The following is a 25,186-nucleotide window of genomic DNA, read 5'->3' as shown; positions in this document are numbered from 1 at the left end:
TCCACTGGGCTCGAACCACTAGCCATTGGAGTAAAAGTCTGGCACATAAACCACTCGCCCATCAATGCTCATACTTTGAGATGTGTATGTTATACTTAATGTCCGCAATCCTCGTAGTGAATTACAATATAACCATGCCAACAGAACTTTCAAACGTATTCACTCCTTTGTAACGCTTTATAATGTTTAGCTTTTTTCATGGCAAACAAACCAGCAAACAAAACTTGACGAAATAAAACATGGTTATTACAAACTTTTTGTGAGTTGAAGAAGAGCCATAATACGTTTAACTTTTTATTGCATTAAGTTACGTGTAAATAGAAGAGTTGTTTATAGACTAAACTAAACAATTTCGGCGGATATAATTGCTGAATCGGGCTTGACGTAGGGGTTCTCACTTTGGAAGTTTAACATGACAGCCATTATTGTTTTTTGTAGTTCGCAGTGGGGAAACAAGAATTTAAGTTTGGACACAACCGTCTTCTTACACAATGCCACTTGCATAGTATTCTCTAAGTTGTCACTTGCCCGGTATCGGCGGATATTAACAACGATAACATACAATCAATATTAAACAACACCACTATCCATACTGAATTGAACTTTATAAACTAGTGATACGTGGCATTTTGAAGAAACGTGTTATTTAAACAAATATATTAAAATTGGTTAACGTAGTCAATGATTACATTTCGACAACAGGCATACTTTACTTCAACTTTTGTACAGCTATTGCACTGATGTTTAATGTAAAACACATTCACTAGACTTTGAAATTAGAATTCAGAAGCAAATACAAAAAAATGAAATTTCAGTTAAGTTAGCATTAAATCATTCTTATTACCACTTCAAGCAAATGATCAATTTCAATACAATCAGACACGGGACAAAATCATATGAAAAACAAAAACACAAACGTTAACGAATAACACGGAAAACAGTATAAATTAGTGTTGGGCAAACGCATGCCATTCCTTGTAAACATTATAACCCCAATCGTTATATTAAACAATCACGTGATTTTCACACTCACTACTCACTCATATAATTTATTTGGTTTTGCCAATTTCAGATTTAAAAAGCCCATGGAAATCTCTTGGAAAATTGTCTAATCCTTCAAACTCGACCTTGGCCAGTGACGTCATGTTTGTGGCGTCCAGCACTAACAAGAAGCAACTCCTCAAGTCTTTCGTGTAGATCTTGTTGACTGCGACCAATAGAACACCTGGAATGCGCGCGTGTAAAATAAATGAGGCGTTCTGGAAAACGGTCTTTACAAATGAAATGACGTGCATGATGTCCATATTGCCATCTTTCCATGTTTCAAGTTTCATGAAAAATATGAACTTTTAAAGTTATCCAAGGATCCAAAAAAGTGTGACAGACTGACGGACAAACAGACAGACACACAGAGCGAAACCGGTTGAGGACAAAAAACATCAGGAACACAAAACAGAGAGAAACTCTTGTCATAATCGGTCAGTTATATCAGACGAATTTCTATTACAAACCAGTACAATACATACTACATAACAATTGTCGCAATATTGTCACTTGGTATTCTCTAAGGGGCCGTAATGACCTAAAAGTGTACTGGTTTCAATTGTGATCAGCCCTACGAATAAGCTAAACGGGCTCATATCCCTTATTCAACCGCAACAATCATTTTAGAATACTTAATCGTAATAAATAGCAATAAATAGTTTTATCATTCAAACTATATATATATGTTGATTTTCATTGCTGTGTAGTACTCCTTGTTTCATTTCCATTTAATTTTTTATGTAAAAAAATTGCCAGTACCTTAATCGGTTATAATTAAGAGTAGGGAAACAGTTCACATTTCCTATTCAAAGCGAATAAAGAACTGGGTTGTTATTTAGTAAAACTAAGTGAAATTCAAATGTATCGCAATTAATATTTATAATTTCAAACCTTCATATGCAATAATTTTCATTTATATTTAGTACTTTTTGGTTTATTTCAATTTACGTTTTACTTTTAAGTACGAAATTGCCAGCACCTTAGTCGATTTGAATATGGAACAAGCCAATTCGTCAAAATGATATCACCCGCAAAATAAACTTTCTTTATTGATCAGTGCAAATACCTTGATTTACAGTTTAATCATTAAGTGTAAGGAAATAGTTCATAGGTTATACATACTCGACTGTAGGGTACCGATAATGAATTTTATGACTTTCAATTCTCCTAATTGCAATCTAGTATCTACAAATGAATGTGCATGTTAAAATCTGGTAGAGTATCTGAGATATAGCCTTGGAAATTTACATCATACAAAAACAACTAAGGGCATAAACTCTTTGAAAGTGCAAGGTTTGGTTTCTTATGCATGACACTTCTTCCCATTAATTTCTACACATCCATGAAGTTTCATGTGTATCGTATCTGAGATAAAGCTCTGACAAGTTCAATAATACCAAAACAACAAAAGGCAATAATTCATATTTGAGAAAGTGAAGGGTTTTGGTTCTTAGCATAGCATTTTTTTCATGCTGAAACCTTGCATGTTATCTAAGAAATAGACCTGAAAAGTTTCATCATCCTAAAAAACAAAAAAACAATGGGCAACAACTCTTGTAAAAGAAAGTGTATGGTTATGGTTCATGTACATGGAACTTTTCCTCATTGATATCTTTAGACCTATGAAGTTTCATGTTGATATCTTAAATAGTTTATGAGATATAGCCCTAACAAGTTTTGTGACCGACGGACGAACGGAAGGACTGACGAACAGATAACTCCAATTCTATATCCCTACGCCTTTGATGGGGATAATAAACAACTGGATTTTCTTGACTTCTGCAGTCGCAAAAAGGACATAGAGTTTAAATAAAAACCAAATATGTTAAAATGTACTAGATTGCATTTTTATGTCACGTAATTGAAACAAACATTTATAGGTTTCAAGTTTTATTGAGTTCGTATTTAAAGTAAAGAATGTCAGCTCTGTTTCGACAAAAAATAATTTTCAAACGCACATGTGAGACATGAACTTCGTAACAAACAAGGTCAATGTATTACAGTGTTTTTGTTTAGATTTAATTAAAACGTGTATGTATAATGTTTCTTGAAAAGTATATATTCAATATGCACGGCTTGAATACGAAACTAGACAAATGGAACCAACTCACTTTCCATACGAATCGTAGTGTCTTTCAAGTAATAACGTTCGATATGGTATGTTTTTTGTTATCAATTTTAAATTGGCAAGATTTGTTAGTACCGTAAGATTAATAGTGTTTTCAAAACTCCAGCATTGTTTGTTATACGTCTAATCAACGAGAGCACCGCATAGCGGGTGCCAACGCTCGGCTGTCGGTGCAGTTTTTAATAAATGAAAGCTTGTCAGGAGTGATCTTGGCCTTTGACCTAATGACCCAAAAAATGGGTGTGGCGCGCAGAACATTAAGGTGCATCTACAAAGTTACAAAGTTGACATGGAAGCACTTTGATTTTAGAGCCTATGTTAAGGTTTTAGCACGACGCGGACGGCGGACGATAAGCTTGCTATGACAATACATGTACCTCAGGTTTTCACCGAAAACAGCCAAGCAAAAAATTAGAATCACTCTTGGGACTCAATGCATGAGCATAAAGTGTCATCCCAGATTCGCCTGTGCAGTCCGCACTGGCTATTCAGGGAAGTCACTTTCCGCATAAGCTGGAATTTCGTTTAGAGAAGACTTCTTTTCAGCGAAAAAAAACAGTTAAAGGGTAAGGTGTCGTCCCTGATAAGCCTCTGTGACCTTGGACAATAAACATACCATGGTCCTCAGCCGTGCCCTTAGGGTCGGCTATGAACACCGGCTCGGACACATAACATCCTGCCTCGCTCCACTCCTCGTAGGTCTTGCTGTCCACGTTGATCTTCACAACCTTCACAATAAAAACTTGATTGTTATGAATTAAAAATAACAGGTTGTCGTGAATTCCAATAACTGGATAACAATGATTTTCAAAACTGGGTCCATATGCATTATAAAAACTGGATCGCTATAATTTTTAAAAACTGGTTCGGTATGAATTTCAAAAACTGGGTCGTTATGCATTTCACAAACTGTGTCGTTGTGAATTTAAAAAAAACAGGGTCGAAATGAATTCAAAATGTGGGTCGTTATGAATTAAAAAAAATTGGGCCGTTATTAATTTCAAAAAAGGTTGTTAAGAATTTCAAAAACGGCTTGTTTTGAATTTCTAAACCTGTGTATTTATGAATTTCAAAAAATGGGTCTTGATTAATTTCAAAACTGGATAGTTATGAATTTCGAGAATTGGCCGTTATGAATTTCGAAAACGGGTTGTTAAAAAAGTCCAAAACGGAGGTTATAAACTTCAAAAACTTGGTAGTTATGAGTACCAAAACTGGATTGTTATTAATTTTCAAAACTGAGTTGTTTTGAATTTAATAATCTTAGTGTTCATGATTTCGATAAAGTGAACAAAAGTTGGTCGACAGTACAACAACTAATTGCATTAACCTATACTCGACAATATGAGAAAATAAATGATGGCATCAAAATCTAAAGAGCTACAAATAGCAAAAATTGGGGCGTAATGAATTTCAAAACTGGGTGGTTATGAATTTCAGTTACTGTGTCGTAATGCATTACAAAACCTGGGTCGATATGAAATTCAAAACTGGGTCGTTTAGAATTTCCCAAACTGGGTCGTTATGAATTTCGTTAACCGGGTCGGTATGAATTTCAATGAAGTCAACAGCATTTGATCGATGGTACAAAAAATAACGTTTTTTTTTAAACTTAACTCGTTAACATCTGAATGTTTCATTTATTATTGAAAAAATAATGCTGACACCAAAATCGTATATGGACACCTCAATTCGTAAGTGCACAAAAGATATTGGAGTAAATGTGTGTGTTAAGGTAGCGCACCTCTAATGATTTCCCGCGATTTCTTCGAATGTTGAAGAGCCTACTATTAGGTGCCGTAGCCTAGTGGTTAAGGCGATAGACTAGAAATATTTTGGGATATTCCCGCGCAGGTTCGAATCCTGCCGACGACGTATACTTTTTTGCGACGCGTTTTATTTATTTTCTAACGTAATTTGATTTAATATGGCATATAAGCTATATTTATTGTTAAATATGTTGCAATTTTTATGCACATTCTTCAATTATTAAAATTAAAACAACGTTATGGCGAAATTGGGTGATTTACTGTTGAAAATACGAACCATGCATGTTGCATTTTTATTTTTATTTCAAAAAGTAAACGGTAAATCTGTCTATTTCTTGGTATTTTTGCTGTATATAGTGTTTCTATAAAAACTAAGTTTAAAATATGACTTAAATGATACTATTTTGAATTTTATGACACTTTGTTTTTAACCGACCCAATTTTTACTTGGCTGAAATCACTTACAGTTCATGGCGCTCTTCCATAGATAAAAATTTGTAAAAAATAAATGTCTGTAAAAGAATACTTATTTCATCTTGTTTAAACTTTAAACACCTTTACAGCATCTGTACACACCAACTGCATGCCTATATTTGGAAATTTGAATGAATAATGGAACTTTTATATACCCCAGGGGTGAAAATAAACTGGACAAAAGCCGAGCGTGGGGGTGGTTTTGCAAAAATCGGTATATTTTTTTAAAAGCATGGAAAGCCTACCTACAAATTTGCATGTAGTTCAGTGAAATAATGCTGAATAAGAAAATAATTAATTAGATTATATTTGGATATGTGCCCATTAGAGGTGCGCTACCTTAAGTGCTTGTGCTATTCAATCGTTTTGCGGAGATACTGGGGTGTTCTAAATGTTTGGTCCATTTTATTTATAATGGTCTAACGTATTGTTTTATTTTAAGTTAATATTTAATAATATATATAATAAAATCGTCTTAGGTGAGAGCTAAATAGTAAATCGTAAGATAAATTTGTCACATGATCTTTGATAAGACGGGGCCCTGTTTGCAACTGATTGTAGCATAAGTGACCCTGGTCCGTATTTACCAATCAATTCTTAGACTTAATATATTCTTTACATTTGTATATTCAAGAAATTCTTCAAATTTGATTCGAACTTTGCATTAACCACCTCTATCCTTATCATTCTTTGTGCAGAACATTTTCATATTTATACAATTACCAGTGGTAGCCGTTATATATTCAAACGCTGAAAATATTTTCGTGGATCAAAGTCTATCCTGTATTTTTAAGTTTAAGAATTGTTTGGTGAATACGGGCCCATGTTTTCACACTGGTGGTCATTAAATCTTATCATAAATAGTTCATTAAATAATTTAGCCTCACTCTGAGAAAACGGGGTTTAATACATACGCGTTAAGTGTCGTCCGTCTCAGATTAGCCTGTGCAGGGACAAAAAAAAATCCGCATTTTCTGGTATTTTCTAGTGTAAAGAAAGACTTGTTCTTGACGAAAATCCACTTTATGTGGAAAGTTTCTGTTTCATTAGCTTGTGCGGACTGAACAGGTTAATCGGGGACGACACTTTACGCACATGCATTCAACCCCCTTTTCACATAACGAGGCTAATATTTAATTAGACGGAGCCCTATTGTTTGCGATTGATTTTAGCGTAAGTGACCCTTTACTCACACTGGTGGTCATCCTGTTGCCCTTGTGCAGTCCTACCCCGTACACGTATCGGTACTTCCGGCCGTTATATCCGGCGTAGTTCCACTGGGGGAATTCTAATCCTGTAATGATGTGTGCACGGTAACACTTCATAGATCATTATTAAAAAAAAAGTCTATATATCCTTAGGAATGAAAACAAACTGTATTTCAAATGAAAAACTAAGCTTCAGCAAAGTTTGGTCAAACACATTTGAGCTTTTTTAAGAAATGGTGGCGGGATAAGACAGAACATGTGAGCTGCCCGTGGGAAAATAGGGCTTAAAACAGGTGCGTAAGTGTTGTCCGACAATAGCCTATGCGCCCCGCACAAAATAAAAACAATATCGCTGCTTAGATAATTGTGTACATACAACATACACTTGAGACATAAAAGACAAGTTGCCAAACACCAAGGAATATACAAAATTAGCCGCGCTGTTGGAAAACATGGCTGAATGCATGAGCGTTAAATGTCATCCCGGATTAGCCTTTGAAGATCGCAGAGGCTAATCAGGGAAGAAACGTTCAGCTTTTATGAAGGTTTTAGTTTAAAGGAAGTTTCTTTTTAACAAAAATCCAGCCGACCAAACGAAAGGCACATGCGTTGAGTTGCCCGTTCCCATATTTTCTAGTGTGGGCAACATATATTTTATTTAGTCTTTTTCTGCGTTTAAATACTTTTGTATCACTACTTGTAAACAGCATACTACACATACATGCAAATATGTGAATCTAAATGTTAGATTCTTAAAACAAAAATAGAATAAATTCACCTTTCTCCTTGTTTTCTTTAACAACTCATATGATCGATTTTTTGTTTTATTAAGTCTACTGTTGTTTTATTAAGTCATTTGATTTTGTTTATTGTCTTGTAAGGCATAAAATTGCGGAATGGATAGGATAAACAAGAGAAACATGCTAAATGGATTAATAAACAACATACACATGCACAATTGATGGAATAAACAACAGGAAAATGCGGAATAAATGGGATGAACAACAGAATACTGAATGAATGGGCTAATTTGCATACGATGTAACCACCGAAAGCAGATAAATTTATTTAATACGCACAAACGCCTTTACCACTCGGTTCGTTCTTTATTTTATTTAAGCTTCGCTTAATATATTTCTCTGCATTCAACAGTAACTAAGTCTTTTAAAATAGGTATTTCGCTTTTTCACTCAGTAAACAAGGGACAAAATTGTCACAAAACCAGGTTTTCAATTTGAAAAAAGTCTGATAAAGGGAGACAAATCAAACTGAACTGAATGTTTATAATTAGCCCCCTTTGTTTCAAAATAAATCTATTATTAGTCGTGGCGACCTTGACGTTTGGGATATTGACGTAATTCTTGTGTGTGACACACCGTCCAATAATGGTGAACAAATGTGCCAAATGATTATAAAATCTCACGATGAATGACATAGTTATGGCCCGGACAAGCTCATTTATGGCCATTTTTGACCTTTGAACTCAAAGTGTGACCTTGACCTTGGAGATATCGACGTAATTCTTTCACACGACACACCCTCTAATGATGGTGAACAAATGTGCCAAATGATTTTAAAGTCTCACAATGAACGACAAAGTGATGGCCCGGACAAGCTTCTTCAGCCCGCCAGCCCGCCCGCCGGCCCGCCGACATTCGCAAATCTAATAACCATTTTTTTCCTTCGGAAAACCTAGTTAAAAATTACAACGTTTTTCAAGATTCCCAAATTAAATCTTATACAGTAAGTTAATTAAATTAACCGGATCGTCAAGGGTGCCGGACTGAAAATTTAGGCTTAAAAACTTAATTTTTTCTTCGAAACTATCCGATTTCAAACTTAAAACAACAGTGGGAGCAAAACAGCAACAATTTGTTGGTTAAGGTTTATTCTCGATTTCTAATAAACTCTTTATCTTAGAAAATTAATGTATTCACTAGCTCTGTAATACCTCTTAAAACTCGTGAATTAAAATCGATACCCTTCGAAATAAAAACACTGACTACAATTTAAGTAAAAACACGTTTTATCCAAAGAAATCAGGGAAAGCAAGTATACACGTGTAGTTAAATATAGACAAACAACTTCTTTACCAACGTCGCAGATGGTCTCCGCTTTGCAGTACACTTTACCGTCTTTGAGGGATATGTGAAACGGTGCAGAAGAAGAGCAATCGCCGTTTTTGGCCTGTGAAAAACAATTAAAACGCGAAGAAGTTAATTCGGTGCTCTATAATGAAATAATCACACGCGCACAATGTGATATTATACTCATAACCAATCTTTACAAGTTAAGAGTATGGTAGAATGTAACATCGCTAAAAACCCGAACTCAAAATTATTGTTTAATGGAAGGTAAATAACCACAGTGTACACTGTACGTATCCGTAAAAATACCTTTTCGCTCACATTGACGGGAAAAACGAATCTTTTCAGTACGGAATTATCGATCTTCTTAAACGTTTCTTCTACTTTTTCTGAACTAAGATTCTGTAACAAAAATATCAGAAACTGATAAATTCCAACATTTGTATTCGATATGTTGTCTCTTGATCTTATAATGATTACTATTTACAAAATCAAATGAGCTAATATCTTCGTAAATTTGGATAAAAAAAGGTTAGAACAACTGTTTTAGTTTACTAAGTTCATAATAATATTAATAAGTTGCCATCTTATTGCATTTATCTTCATAAAGAATTTCATTCAAATACACTGTTTTTCATTCATATATCGGTTCAGAATTAAATTTTATAGTTCTGCAAACAAATTGCATGTGTAGAGTACTAATATCTTATTAGTTGTATTTTTTGAGCCAATTTGAAATGAAGTATTTGTAGTTGACCACAAGAGGTAATCTACACTTTACCAAAGTCATAACACAAACACAACTGAAATATTTGCATGCTCTTATATTTTTTAAGGCAACTTAAAATAAAAAAATAAAAGATTACTTTAGTCTCTTATATAATCATTATAAACTACCAAGAAAAAGTACCTTTAGATAAAACGCATCGATAATCCCGGCGTCTTTGTGCCACACCAAATCCATCACAATGTTATCTACAGGGTATAAACAGCGTTAGAAACACTCAAATGTTTAGTTTTAGTTCAATTGTAAACGCATACATTCAAGCTCGATTTCATCGAAAGCCTGTGGATTTGCTCTCGAGTTCGTTTCCTTGGTAGGACCAGCACTTGGTGTCTTTCGGGGAGATCTAAAGATCGTTCTAACAATTTGGAACGAACCCGTAACCTCATGGTCGCTAGGCGGACACCATATCGAATATGCAACGGTGACCTTGGCATAAAACATGTATTTAAAGGTGATACTAGTAATGTGGATGATTATATATTTGAATTACTTATGTATTTCTTAACTACCAGAAACACAAAGGATCTAGATGAGAAGTACGCAAAGAAAACGCTTATATAGAAGATGAGTTCGGTGAAAGAGAATGTTTTGTTTCACCACTGTTCATCGATATTTATCACGAGTGACGCTGTCATATGTGTGCTTTTCATGACAACTTTTTATTTTGTTGTTAAATTAGATGGATACGTTGCAATATTGTGGATTTTTTATGTAATTGTTTTATTAGTACATGCACACGGACTTACACATAATCATATAAAAGTATTGTTTTCACACCACAATCCGTCACTCAATTGTCCTTAACACATTTAATTAGTATACAGTCATAATCAGATAAAGAAACAAATGGCAATAATTCTAGTTATCCTCATCGTAACGAACTAAATAACTCAATTTGGTGAGTTTTCATCTCAATCTAAATGTGTCATCTTTAGCTATGGACTCAGGTTCATGACATTAACAATAGTACATGACGGCATCATTGTAAAGGCTGTCATAACTACCGTTTTCCTCATACGCGTTTGCAGTATGGAACGTAAAGAACCCGTCAGCCTCGTAGACCATATGCTTGTTTAGCTGCTCTCCAGTCTGTTTGTGTATCATGCGAAATCGCGTCTAAAAGAGATAAGCAAATACGTTTAATATCCTGTCTGTGTTACCGCAATACTTTAATTAACGAATGAATGCGAATAAAAAATATACATGCAGATAGCTGATTATCACCTTTATCTCTAAATGCCACGTCAAAGACTCTGTCTGTGCTGTTTCAAATATTATTATGAACAAATAACAAGAGATGTGTTTGTCAGAAACACAATGCCCCTACTGCGCCGCTTTGAAGTCCTATTTGATCTTTGACCTTGAGTGATGACCTTGACCTTTCACCACTTAAAATGTGCAGTTTCATGAGATACACATGCATGCCAAATATCAAGTTGCTATCATCAATATTGCAAAGGTTATGGGCGATGTTAAAGTTTTCGGACGGACTGACTGACGGACGGACTGGAGGACAGTTCAACTGCTATAAGCCAACCTATCGGGGGCATAAAAAGCCTGTCAGCACCTTTATAGCTTGGCGTCACTTCAAAGCTTCTGTATGAGGTCGGAGGACAAGAAAAAAAAATACTTTTACGTATACTAAAAAAGATCCGCGGTACGGAACATTTAATAAAAAGTACCCCTGAGTATGACCTGATGCCTTTTAGCCCTACAAATGATTTAAACGATCCGTTATACACTCAAAGGTTACTTTTTTGTCACACCTGAGCCAACGACGACCGATAGAGCCTTCCTGTCCTTACCTTCATATCTGGGTGCCATTTCAAGGCATCTGTCGCCGAGTATCCTAGCGCAGCCCTTTTTATGTCCATGAGGAGTGGTTGTTGAATGATGATGATGTAATTTTTCGTCATGCCGAAGCTGTGGAAGTAATGAACGTGGGTCCAAAAGGAGGAAGGTACTAGCGCAACGACGTTTTCTGTCGCATCGAGCTTCGATCCAACAACATGCAGATCTGTGTGGAATTATCTAGTTTATGTGTATGGTCACTTTATAAGTGATTTAGCATTTTGAAAACTACACATAACGGCATGAATTATAAACAATGTAAATATAAATAAATGAATATAAGTAAATAAATAATGTAAATAACGGTAAAAAATAGGGACGGAAACGAATACTGGAAATGATATTCGAATATTCGTTTGTCATTATTCGAATATATTCGAATATTCGATTTTTAACCCTTATATTAAAATGTCCGAACCTATGACCGTCCGGAGCAGATTACTATTCCTGATTGCCACAAATGCCACTATAAATCGTATCTTATGTGCAGCTTTGAAAAGTTGGATAGAGTAATATATATTTGTTTAAGATCATTGATTAGTATACTATTCTTTTATACAAAAACAACTATATTGTGGTAACATATCCATGTAAATAACTGCGCTAATCAAGTAACTACAGCTTATATTAACCACTGTTTATACAATTGACCGCTGAGGTTAAAAAACCTGTAAAAACACAGATGGTTAAATTTTTATCAATAAACGTTAATGTTTCACATAAATTGACTTTCATATTTGACTGATTGTCAGAAAATAATGTGTACATATTGCATTACTCTGAATTGAGAGAAAATTGATTGGTCCCTCTCCTTATACGCTCCCGTTTGCCAGTTATCACCTCGTTCATTGATGGCAGCTGATATCAAAGCAATGACGTATAATGGAAACCAAAACTGCGACTTTGTACAAGTACATTTTTGGAAGTGCATTTGCATAAAAATAGAATATTCGAATATGAATTTTGGATTCGAATATTCGGCCGATTTTCGAGTATTCGAATATTCAAATATTCGGTCCCATCCCTAGTAAAAAACAATAGGACACAAGCAAATTCGTTGATTTGATATCCCCCGAGAAAGCTCGTTTGTGGATGGTTGCAAACCCTTTGTATTTGGTATAATCGTAAACACATATTTCAGAGTAGGGTAATCATTCTTATGCATTGCAGTTCACCTTATTGATATTTATACACCCATGTAGTTTCTTTTTGAAACCTTGTAGCGTACATGATTTATAGCCACGTTACACAAGTAAAACAACTTTAAAACAACAAAGGGCAATAACTCGCATCTAATACAGTGAAGGGTTTTGGTTCTTATGCATGGCACGTCTTCTAATTGATATCAATACACCCATGAAGTTTCATGTTGAAGTCTCGCATGGTATCTGAGATATAGCCCTTACAAGTAACATCATCAAAAAAACAAAGGGCAATAACTCTTATATAATAAAGTGTGGGGTCATGGTTAATATCCATGGCACTTCTCCTCATTTATATCTCTATACTAATAAAGTGTCATGTTGATATCTGATATAGTTTCTGAGATATGGCCATGACAAGTTTTGTGACAGACGGACGGACAGACTGCGGGTATGACAGACTGAGGGACGGACGGACGGACGGATAAACCAATTCTATATCCCTTTGCCTTAAGCGGGAAAAAGTACATTCTTTGAATGAAGTACAAACATATGAAAGCAACCAACCTGTTTGTCTGGGCATGCGTGTCACTACAGTTGGCAACCCTTTCGTAAACACGTGACCGACGTTATACACAGTGCCATCTGTGTCGATGTGCGCATGCGCGGTTGCCATGTCAACAGTCGTCAGCTCTTTTAGGTCAAGCTGCAACAATAACTATTAGTCTCGCTCTGGGAAAACGGGATTTGATGCATGCGAATACTAGATCGTGCTTAATTAGCATGTGTTGTTGCCTGAGCATAATCACAGGCGACACGATCTCTTTTATTGTATGTTTTTATTAAAAGGAAGTCTCTTTTCAGCAAAAATAAATATTAGACGGAATAATAAGACACTGCTTAGCCTGACTGAACATATGTATTTTTGACACTTCACGCAAATGAATCAGCAAGCTCATTTTTTTTCCAAAACAAGGCTCAATTGAACATAGTGATTCATCCATGCCCCTTGCGTACCTTTTCATTTCGATCCAGTGTTTCAGGATCAATCTGGTTCCAATATTTGGTTTCGGTGGCGGCGTAGAGCTTGTCGTTGAAAGGTATGATGTTCACAGACGTGTTGTCTGTCATATCTCTAGCCGAAAAGAACGTGAGGAACCTGTAGAAGCAAACGTAGATTTGAGTCGCGCTCTTCGAAAACGTGGCTTATTCATATGCGTGTAGCATCGTGCGAGCAGTCGGCAGTAATGGAATTTTGTGTTTAATGGAAGTTAATTCTATATTAAATTCCAGCTTTGGCGGAAAGTGCCGTCCCAGATTAGCATAATATGGGGATTGTACAGTCTAACATGGGACGACACTTGAAGCCATTGCATAAAGCAATTTTCCGCAGACATAACAACGTTTAAAGATGGATTTTATGTAAGAACTGTTAACGTGAGATGTATCTATGTATGGTAAAAAAAAATCACATTTTAAAAATGCATTGAAGGACATCAGGTCGAATAGCAAAGAGATAAATTTGCTGCGAAAAGAACATTTATAGAGAACAAGATCTTTCTCTATAGGAAGACATATGCCCCGGAAAAAACGGTTTTTCGAAAACTTAACGCAGATTTCGAAACCTTAGTTCGAGGTCAATGTCAAAGGGGTCAAAATTTGTGTGCGTATGGAAAGACCTTGTTCATATACACATGCATACCAAATATGAAGGCTACATTTGACGCGACATAGAAGCTATAAGCATTTTTTGAAACCTAAACGCAAAAATGTGACGGACAGTCGGACAGACAGACAGACGGACAGTCGGACAGATGGACAGACGGACAGACGGACAGACAGACAGACAGAAAGACAGACAGACAGACAGACAGACAGACAGACAGACAGACAGACAGACGGAAATGCAATCACTATATGCCCACCTTCGGGAGCATTAAAACGTATACAAAACAAGACACATGAAGACAAAATATATATATATGTCAAGCTTGAAAGAAGACATATTTTAAGAGAACATCATAGGTAGAAAAAAACCACTGGAGAGATTGACCTATAATTATCATATTTAATTATGATGCTGTTGACAAACTGGAGCTTTAGGTACTGACACATCCTGGCGAGGCTGCTCACATGAGCATATCCACCAGAAACACACGCGCAATTGTTCGAAATGTGAATTTATAACACAAAGTATCTTAACTAGTATTCGATATCTTAACAACACACGGGAATGTGTTTATCTCGATATTTTATTGCACGTTTACTCTAATGTATGGTTTCTTGAACGTCCCTTTAAAGTCTAGATAAAAATATACTAAGTAAGAAAACAATGACAAACATGTTATTAAATACATTTGTTAATCCACATTCAAGTCGATAAAGGCCATTTCTTCATATTGATAAAAATAATCTTTCATTTTACATAATGCGTGTTGACAGAAAATGTGAACAATAAATTAATATAGTAAAAACAGCAAGTTCTGTCAAACGAAAAAAACACTTTCATAATTGACACGGATCAGCAATAAATTCGTTTGCTTGTTATCGGCTGAAATACACTAAAAACTGCAGATATAACGCTTTCATAACAAGGGAAACAAGCAGCTAAGAAGTATTTGTAAATAAGATCAAGCATTGTGAAGTGACGCTACTTGAATATCAGTCGCGTTCTGGGAAAACGGACTTAAATGCATGAGCATAAAGTGTCGTCCTAGGTTACTTTGTGCAGTCCGCACAGGCCTTTCTGGGACGACACTTTCAGCCTGAACTGAGTTTTCGCTAAGAAGAGACTTCTTTTATGCCAAAAGTCGGACTTCACAAGCTTATCTGGGACGACACTTCACGCACATGCATTAAACCCCGTTTCCACAGTGCATACCTCTTGAATATGTTTTTGCAAGGGTCTGGAATAGCTGCTGTGCCAAATTCGCCAACGACTGGTGCCTTTGCAGTTGATACCTTTTGATAGGTGTCGCTTTGAAGATATTTTCGCTGATATTTTACTTCATGTGGAGCTTGATAAAATTATAGGCAGGTAATTTATTAACACATGTATCTACATATGTGCAGATAGTGTATTTTATCTAAAGACTTGACTTGCTAAATGTGGTATATTTTATAAAACAAATGGATTGCTTGAAACAAATAATTTGTGGTAAATATAAAGAATGGCACGACTGGATTAACCGCATTTAACGAGAAGTCTACGTTGCATTTTTAAATAACCGCTTATGTTAAACAAACAATTCTTATTAAGACTATCCAATGTTTATAGAAAAGTTATGAATGTTTCATATCAGGATTACTAACAAATTATTTATAACTTAAATGAGTGAATGTTGAATATATAATCACTAAATAAGTTAAAATCGGTTAAATTTTCTGACTACCACAAACTAATCAGTGTTTAGATAGTGACCACTAAGAATAATGTTGTAGAACAACTTAATTGCACCACTTCTAAATTAGTTAATAATAACGCTATGCTACCATCCGTTTCTGAAGTGCTGAACCATAGCCAGTCCGACGAATAAGATTCGGATTCGGAAAACTGGGCTAAATGCATGTGAGTAAAGTGTCATCCTTGATAGCCTGTGCAGTCCGCAAATGAAAATCAGGGATGACACTTTCCGCGTTTATGCAAGTTTTCGATAAATTGAAGTCTTTTCGAAACGAATACCCAGTTCAAGAGGAAAATGTCGTCCTTGATAAGCCTTGGCGGACTGCACAGGCTAATCCAGTACGACATTTTTCGAACATGCATTAATACCAGTTTTCCCAGATCGATGCTCAAACTACCTACCGATTCTGAAGTGCTGGATCATAGCAAGTCCGTCAAACAGATGATTGTAGGTGTAGTTCCCTACCTCATACATCCCCCCTCCATTTCTGTACAGATTCCCATGCACATACGGCGGAATGGTACCTACACCGATGTCAATAAAATAACGAGTTAAGTTTAAGCAGCCGGTACACACACATTTAATAAATATTGTATACACGACCTTGCAAAAAGAAGATATAGTTACTTTAAATCAATTATTCTCACGATCAAAAACACTTGTTAATAATTTCCTGTTAGTTTATTTTCTCTCCAACGGTGTTTCTATGCTTGTAGCATTTTTTTTGTTAGCATCGGATAAGCATTACCAGTCGTAAAAATACGGTAAATATATGAAAAATACCTAGTGTTTAGTGTAAAACTTTTAATTGATTGCCTAGTTGTAACTTACGACACCTGCAAAACCTTCAAGTTTTCACTAAAACATATTATCTATCTACACAGAAATATTCAAGTACCTTATTTTCTTTTCAGAATTTATGGCAACACGGAAGCAAAGGTGCATATACAACAATATACGATGATGCCATATATGCACATACCAACCACTTGTGTTTGTACGTTTTCGTTCTTGCACTTGTTACACCTAATTTTCTATATTTAATGATTATAAAATGCATTAATGTATAAAGACATACAAACTTCTTCATTATTTAGCAATTTTTATATTATTTAGCGTGAACTTTTTTGAAACAGGTATTAAAGTAACACTACTACTCAAAATCAACGAACATTTCGTACAATATTTCGTAAAATAAAGCTAACCAATCAAAAATAATTGTTCCTTATGGCAATTGCCGAAATTTCAACGCCAGATGTGGTTTGGTAAAATAGATGTTTGTAGATACAAAATGCTCGTTGTTTTTCCATTTTAATTTCCCGCAACGATATCTATTCATACGGCACATGAACACTAACATGGTGCTCGTGTGTCGTATGAATAGATATATTCGCGGGAAATTAAAATGTAATTAATTGTGGTCACAAATAAATAAAAACTAGCATTTTGTATCTACAAAAATCTATGTAACCATACCACATCTAAATGTTGAAATTGTGGCTATTGCTATAAGGAACACTGATTGTTTATTTTACGAAATACTATACGAAATTTTCGTTGAATTTGAGCGTTAAAATATTACGGATTTGACAATTTGGGAAACCTGAAAATTCTGAATTAATCGGTAACTGTCTTCTTACACTGTGGCTTTTAATGCAGAATACTATTGATTTAGTAAATATTCAAAGAAAGAACAGAATATCAAAATGTCATATTTCAATTCTAAAGTATGTTAAGCTGAAAAGCGAACTAAGATTTTTGAGCCGTGACTTTATTCTATAATGACATTAATTAGAGTTGTTTCAATCAGTTGTTCATGTTTATAATGCATGCTATTTCGTTAACGAAAGGATACAATAAACTTTACGCATGTCGACATTAAACACATGCAGTTGCTATCCTTGCATCACACTTTTGTTCAAAGAATTGCTAAGGTGGTACCATAAAGGCGAGAAAGACTCGTCAGTCTGCCTCGTGCTCAGTACACACTTGGGAACTTAATTGTAAGTGCAATTAAATATCCATTTACACCAATATTATATATTTACGTTTTATAGTATCTCACTCCGGTACACAAGCCATAATCCACCGATGACCCTTGTGAAAGAAGGTCGCATATCACTTAAATGGTTGCCAAGCCTTTGAAACTACGTGTCGTATGGGTTATTTTGATGTATATTGGCAATAATGCTAAAAATGAACACATTTTCAACCTCTAAAATAAAAGTTAAAAAGTGGGCGACAGCACAACTGTACATGTTACTATGTATATAATTTGCATTTGGTTCATGCGCATATATACTCCTGTTAAATTTGGGGGGAAATATTTGATTTTTTAACCCAATATGAGTTTGTTTTCTGGTTTTCTGAGCGGCTATAACAACTGTTTGTGCTCATATTGTCTGTGTTTATTGAATGTCTTTTTGTTCCATTTGGTAAACCTCATTAAGTATCAGAAGTAAATTTAATACGCGTCCATTACATCCATTATCATAGCATCATAGCATCAATAAACACTTTGCAAAGGTTAAATATTCCATAATGACTCATGCTACAACATGGATATTGTTGAAGTTGTATTTGCGTGTGTTCTTTTAGAGCCTAAGTAAGAATGACTTTGTGAACGTAATCCTTACCTTCCTAGCTGCCTACTTTTTAAGAAATCCGTTAGAATGTGGTCAAAAATCAAACAAAATTCACCACTTTCTCTGTCAAACTCTAATTACACAGGATTTAGACCAAGGATAAATATGAACAACATTTAATTGAAATATTTAATCATTTCTCTTCGGTTATTCCAGATTACAGCATCCCACATGAACACACAACATTTTTATCAACGTTTAAATTCGAGTTGGGTTTGAAAAACGGCTCAAGACAACGGCCGTGGCTCCTCATTAGATGGTCATGACATCGGCTGCGAAAATAAAATTATGCTCAAGCCATCGGCTGAGGCAATGCAACTTAGCATGACGAGATGTGGACGTTACTCATTGACCATATTCGATAGAACTATAAGATATGTTGATCACAAAAACAGTTTAAAGAGTTTCATTTGTATTTTGAAATAAAATAGGATGGGTGTGTGGTTTTCGTTTTAAATAATTCATACTTTGACATTATTGAAACAAGTCATTTACACGCAATTTGTCTCCACATCATGTAGAGTAAACTTGACTCTCGCTATGCCGAAATCGGTAATATCGAAGTAATGGAAACTTCGAACATAAATGTTCATTCCCTTCTCAAATTTGAAATACAAGGTTTTTCTTAATTGAAACGCATAACTGAATTTACAAACTTAATGACAGTTACATGAAGGTTGACAGTAATGTTGGAATTCCCTACTGGAGAGCTTTCAGCATCGTTTGTCACCTGTATCTAGGTTCAAATAGTCAGAAGTGTACGTCTTATAAATCGGGTTACTGGAATATCTTTTATATCGAAATAATTTGTATGGTTTATGAACTTCGACACCTCGAGATTCCACTGTATTTTGAAGGAGATTGTCAAATGTGTTCAATCTATACATAGATGGTTACGTTACTACGTTATTGTCACCTCTATACTAAGACGCATTACATTCCTCTGGTTTGGGGAATTATTATTCCGCCAAAGTAGTTCTGCGTAGGAATGAAAATGTTAATAATGAAAGAAAAATCGTTTTTGTGGTTATCACCGACGTCTGTCTGTCTGTCTGTCCGTCCGTCATGGCAACTATCTCCTTCTACACTATTAGCACTAGAACATTGAAACGTACACACATGGTAGCTATGAGCATACATGTATGTGCGACCCTGCACTATTTGGAATTTTGATCTGACCCCTGGGTCAAAAGTTATTGGGGTTGGGAATGGGCCGGGTCAGAGATTTTCACTCATTTCTAAAGGTTATTTTACATTAAGTTCTTGATTTCTACACTGATTTACTTCAAATTGATACTGAACCTCTCTTATCCTGGGGCGCTCCGCCCACATAGACCACACCCACCCAAAATTGCCTTTTACTATTATTTCTTCATTTCTACACCGATTCACTTCTAATTGATACTGAACTTCTCTTTTCACAATACGGTCAACCTCAACTATGAATGGCCCCATTACCAACCCTGGGGCGCCCCGCCCACATAGACCACACCTACCAAAAATTGCCTTTTACCATAACTTCTTCATTTCTCCACCGATTCACTTCTAATTGATACTGAACTTCTCTCATGACAATACGGTCAATCTCAACTATGCATGGCCCCATTACCAACCCTGGGGAGCCCCTGGGTCAAACATGCGGCGAAGGGATACGCGTCGGCCTCTACCGCGCCATTTCTAGTTTATTGTGTGTTAAAAAAGGAATGTTGTTTAAAGAAATGTCATTTGATTATGTTTAAATGTGATTGTGAATCTCTATTAAGACTGAAAGCGATTATAAGAAGCACGATTACCTGACTTACTTTCGCTTTCACTTTTCACTCGTAAAAGAAGGGCTACCCACAATTCCTTTCGCGTTAGTACACAGGTCAGTAAGACCGGTGTGTACACAATGAAATGTGTTTGGCATGCGTTGTACTATCGGTATATGATTTCCTTCTATCCTTTTGTTAAAATAGCGATAATTAGGGCAACACTATAATAACGAGCTAACTTTCTATATCGGCTGACAGGCTTTCTTTCAAGATTATACTATTTGGAATTTAAAGACCATGGACAATTCATATGTGATTTGTCGCTGTACGACTGAAAATAGTTGACACTGTATAGAACTCACACATTCAGATAAATTAACAAGTTGAACATTTAATTATCACGCAGATACGGAATCCGGATAGTTCCATCTATAATCTAGCCGTTCTTTTATCAAGGGCGACACACGAAGCGATACACGGTATTTTGCGCGACACACGAAGCGACTCACGATATAATGCGCGATACTCAAAGCGACACAATAAATTTTGCGCGACACACAAAGCGATATGCGATATATTGCTCGGCACACGAAGCGACAAATGGTATTTTGCGCGATACACGAAGCGACACACGATATTTACCACGATATATCGCCTTTTGGGCTGCCTACACAAGGGCGATATTTCGTGGTACATTTTCGCGTGTCGCTTCGTGTATTTCGCAAAATTTCGTGTGTCGCTTTGATTATACGGCAATATATAGTGTGTCGCTTCGTGTGTCGCGCAAAATAGTGTGTGTCGCTTTGAATACCTAGCAAAATATCGTGTATCGCGGTCAAAAAAACGACATGTTACGTGACTCAAAACGTCACACGATATTTTGCGCGATACTCAAAACGTCTCACGATATTTTGCTCGACATACGAAGCGACACACGATATTTTGCGCGATACACGGAGCGACACGCGATATTTACCACGATATATCGCATTTTAAAATATTACAATAGTGTGTGTCCTACACAAGGGCGATATTTCGTATTACATAAGCGCGCGTCGCTTTGTGTATTTCGCAAAATATCGTGTGTCGCTTCGTGTTCCATTGGGTAGGAAATATAAGTAATAAGTATGTTTTTTCACCGGCAACAAGGTGAGAATACCAGTCGTTATAACGATTAAGCATTACACACAATTACTTTTACCCAATTTGTATACGTATTCGGCATAGCGAGAGTCAAGTGTACTCTACATGATGTGGAGACATATTGCGTGTAAATGACTTGTTTCAATAATGTCAAAGTATGAATTATTTAAAAAGAAATTTACTCACCCATCCCATTTTATTTCAAAATACGAACGAAAATCTTGAAACTGTTTTTGTGATCAAAATATCTGATAGTTCTATCGAATATGGTCAATGAGGTAACGTCCACATCTCATCATGCCAATTTTCATTAGTGGCATGAAAATCATGCCTCAGCCGATGGCTTGAGCATAGTTAGCATAGGTGCGATTACGCACCTATGCTTATGGTATATACCACATTTCGAAAATCCACATCGATCGGTTGCCCTTTATGAAGCCTTACCTGATCAAAAATCAGACGAAATATCTATTTAATTTAGTATATGGTCATTCTTACAATTTTTTTGGAAACGTTTTTCTAACGTTTTCTTCCAAGAATATTGCTGACACCGTTTTTAGTGAATTTTTCTAAGACCGTTTTATGTCAAAAAATCTTCTTATAACCTAAAACAAATTTCGTTCGTAAAACCATTCTATCTGCACTATAAATCTCAATCTCCTACGCAGTTGCCTCCCTTATACTAGAAGTTACTGACCGGGCGAAGCAAGGGAAGTAACTGCTGTGAGGAGTTTCTATAAAAATCTGCATTCAGAAATCTGTATTCAGAACTCAATCTGTTGTGCACGTCTGCATCTAACGCTTACCACAAGTTTTACGACAAATTCTTGACGCAGACGAATAGGGTAGCGTCTATTTTCATTTGTGAAAAGAATAGTTCGATACAGATCTCTCCGTGCTTAAATTTTGAAAGGCTTGGGTAATTATTTTTCATAAGCGTTTCAAACACTGATGTAAATGGAAAGATTATCTATTTAAAGAGTCGGTAATTGTTTGAAATTATTGATTTGAGAAATTCGCGGATGGCGATATCAAACTACATTATACCACGTGACGCCATTCTTCCCTGTATCTTGCACCTATGCTTTTAACGCCATCGGCGCTCTCGTTTTATTTTCGCAGCCGATGTCATGACCATCTAATAAGTAACCACGGCCGTTGTCTTAAGCCGTTTTTCCAACCCAACTCGAATTTAAATGTTGATAAAAATGTTGTGTGTTAATGTGGGATGCTGTAATTTGGAATAACCGAAGAGAAATGCTTAAATTTTTCAATAAAATGCTGTTCATATATATATCTTTGGTCTAAATCCTGTGTAATTACAATTTGACAGAGAGAGTGGTGAATTTTGTTTGATTTTTGACAACATTCTAACGGATTTCTTTAAAAGTAAGCAGAAGGAAGGTAAGGATTACGTTCACAAAGTAATTCTTTCTTAGGCTCTCAAAGAATTTACGCAAATCTGAAAGAATTGGGAAATACTTACACTCCGCTTTTACCCGACATGTATACAGTACCGCAGTCGATGGATGAATCACAGATGATGCGTTAGTCGATTGCACGGTGTGATTTGTTAATGCTTGCGAATTCGATACAAATCTACTTACCATTGATTTTTCCTTTAATCCAACTGATCTCAAGTGCGTTCTTTTCACGAACAAACCGTAACTCCATTTGTAGAAGATAGATGCTATAACAATTGTTTGTTTTTGTAAAGACCAGTCTTAACTAATGCACAAACCCGAATGTTACATTGTACATGTGATCTGTGATGTTTACAACGACAAACGTTTAGACGTACAATCTTCTCATACGATAATGATATACATGAACTGAGCTAAAAATAAACCTGCGTGTGTGTTTACACTAATCTCTATATAGCGAACGTATCTGAATCGGTCATGTTTAAAAATTAAATCATTTAAAACTATGTAATCAAGACAAACTAAACAGGTGTTGAAATACAGTAGTGTCAATTTTGATAGGAGCATCTACACATATCATATACACCTTTTCAGTCAAGAGATAGTAATAAACTCAAAAGTAGAACGATAATAAACTTCAACATCGATATCATTCACTGTAGCTGTTACCTCCCTTTATTTTGCACGTTTGTTCACACACAATTACGCATCAATTACGTTCAAAATTTATTGTGTGCTGTAAGACTGTTGATATTGAGATCATCCTTTTCGGGTTAATGTTGCGAACACGTTATTTGTCTCCTTAACTAATCTTATACATTAATAATGTAATCATGCGCATGTCATGTTTAAACAGCAGTGTGTTGTGTGATAAATTATATGGCAATTCACCGGTGGTTAGTTTTTCGAAACCTAAACGCGGACCCTAAGTCCAAGGTCAAGGTCAAAGGGGTAAACATTTGTGTGCGTATGAAAAGGCCTTGTCCATATAAACATGCCTACCAAATATAAAGGTTACATCTAACGCGACACAGAAGTTATGAGCATTTTTTGAAACATAAACGCAAAGGTGTGACGGACAGACGGACAGTGCGATCACTATATGCCTTCTTTTGGGGGCATGAAAATCAACTAATCTGAAAAAATTGTTTTAATGTCATATATAAATATAACACGGTATTCAACCTGACAACAGGGTGCATCGCTTTGAATAGCCATTACTGCATTAATTTGCAGCGATTTTCACGAACTTGGCCTTATTCAACGCAGAAATAAATTTCCTTTCTGGAAATGCACATATTTTTCAAAAACAGGGTCAAATTGTAAGAAATAACACGATACACAACTCGCGTAACCTATTCGTCAACGATCTGACCCGATTCAAGTATATAATCTTCAGTGAAGATGCTAATCAGGGTCGACGCTTTCAACTTAAACTTTATTTTTGCTCAATAGATACTTTCTGTCACTGTTATGTTTTTTATGCATTTACATGTAGTTATATTTTTTTTTTTACAAAATTGAATCTTCATTTGGCAGAGGCACGCTTTTTGAAATACTGCCTGTTTGCCTCTTTCATACCATGATTTTGGTTTGCTCTATTAAGACTCTTTTTTCTTAGTCTTGCAGTATTGTCTTTAGCTTGGTTTGAATTGAAACTTTAACAAGTCTTCCCTGTTCCCCAGGGGATGTGGATACGCCACGGCAGTGTGGGGTTTGTGTCGACTGTCGCCAAGAATCTTAACATAGCCGATATCCATTGTAACCTGCTACCTGCCCTGAAGCCTTTCCTCAAATCTGACATCATACATATAGAGTAAGAGGTGGGTAAAACATGTATCCTGCAATGATGTTCGCATATCTGTATCCCACAATGGTGTTTGTATTGATAAATCAACAGCAAATCCGATAAACTTAGCTTTATTTTCACCATGGTTAAACCATTCCTAAAATCTGACATCATACAGATAGAGAAAGAGGTGGGTACAAACATGTATCCTGCAATGATGTTCGCATATCTGTATCCCACAATGGTGTTTGTATTGATAAATTAACAGCTAATCAAATAAACTTAGCTATTTCCACCATGGTTAAGACAGTTAACACTGACAGAATTATAATATAAAAATCAATGGTTTTTTATGTAGCTGTTTTACTTGACTTCCGGTATTTTATGTTTGAAAAAATCAATGCATCAATGCAAAGCAAAGTAAAAAATAATTAGACAGTTTGAAAATAATTGAAGTCTCTGTAAGTAGTTGAGAGTAATTGCTATGTGAAAGGCACTTTCAGCTTGATAATAAATAAATTCTAATGGGCTGTTGCT

General features: G+C 35.7%; 1 protein-coding gene across 1 annotated transcript; it reads right to left on the bottom strand.

Moving 5' to 3' along the window:
- Nucleotides 1-281: 281 nt before the first annotated feature.
- On the bottom strand, nt 282-23,344 carry LOC127832108 (carotenoid-cleaving dioxygenase, mitochondrial-like). Its single transcript, XM_052357338.1, has 13 exons — nt 23,044-23,344; nt 16,296-16,418; nt 15,372-15,507; nt 13,508-13,649; nt 13,058-13,196; nt 11,303-11,514; nt 10,502-10,613; nt 9,621-9,685; nt 9,020-9,112; nt 8,717-8,810; nt 6,609-6,709; nt 3,789-3,900; nt 282-1,225 (listed from the first exon to the last, which is right to left on the bottom strand). Exons 1-13 carry the CDS (start codon nt 23,108-23,110, stop codon nt 1,050-1,052), a joined length of 1,572 nt encoding a protein of 523 aa, XP_052213298.1. The 5' UTR covers nt 23,111-23,344; the 3' UTR covers nt 282-1,049.
- Between the last annotated feature and the right edge of the window lie 1,842 nt (nt 23,345-25,186).

This window comes from Dreissena polymorpha, chromosome 5, assembly GCF_020536995.1.
Source record: "Dreissena polymorpha isolate Duluth1 chromosome 5, UMN_Dpol_1.0, whole genome shotgun sequence".
NCBI classification, from domain to species: domain Eukaryota; kingdom Metazoa; phylum Mollusca; class Bivalvia; order Myida; family Dreissenidae; genus Dreissena; species Dreissena polymorpha.
Note: the sequence above shows the minus strand (reverse complement) of the source record. Positions and strands in the feature narration are given on the sequence as shown.

Coding starts and splice junctions, on each gene's coding strand:
- LOC127832108 (XM_052357338.1), bottom strand. CDS start 23,110: ATGGAGTTACGGTTTGTTCGTGAAAAGAACGCACTTGAGATCAGTTGG. Junction 15,508..16,295: donor GATCCAGCACTTCAGAATCG/GTAGGTAGTTTG, acceptor AATTTTATCAAG/CTCCACATGAAGTAAAATAT. Junction 10,614..11,302: donor AATGGCACCCAGATATGAAG/GTAAGGACAGGA, acceptor TATCTCTTTTAG/ACGCGATTTCGCATGATACA.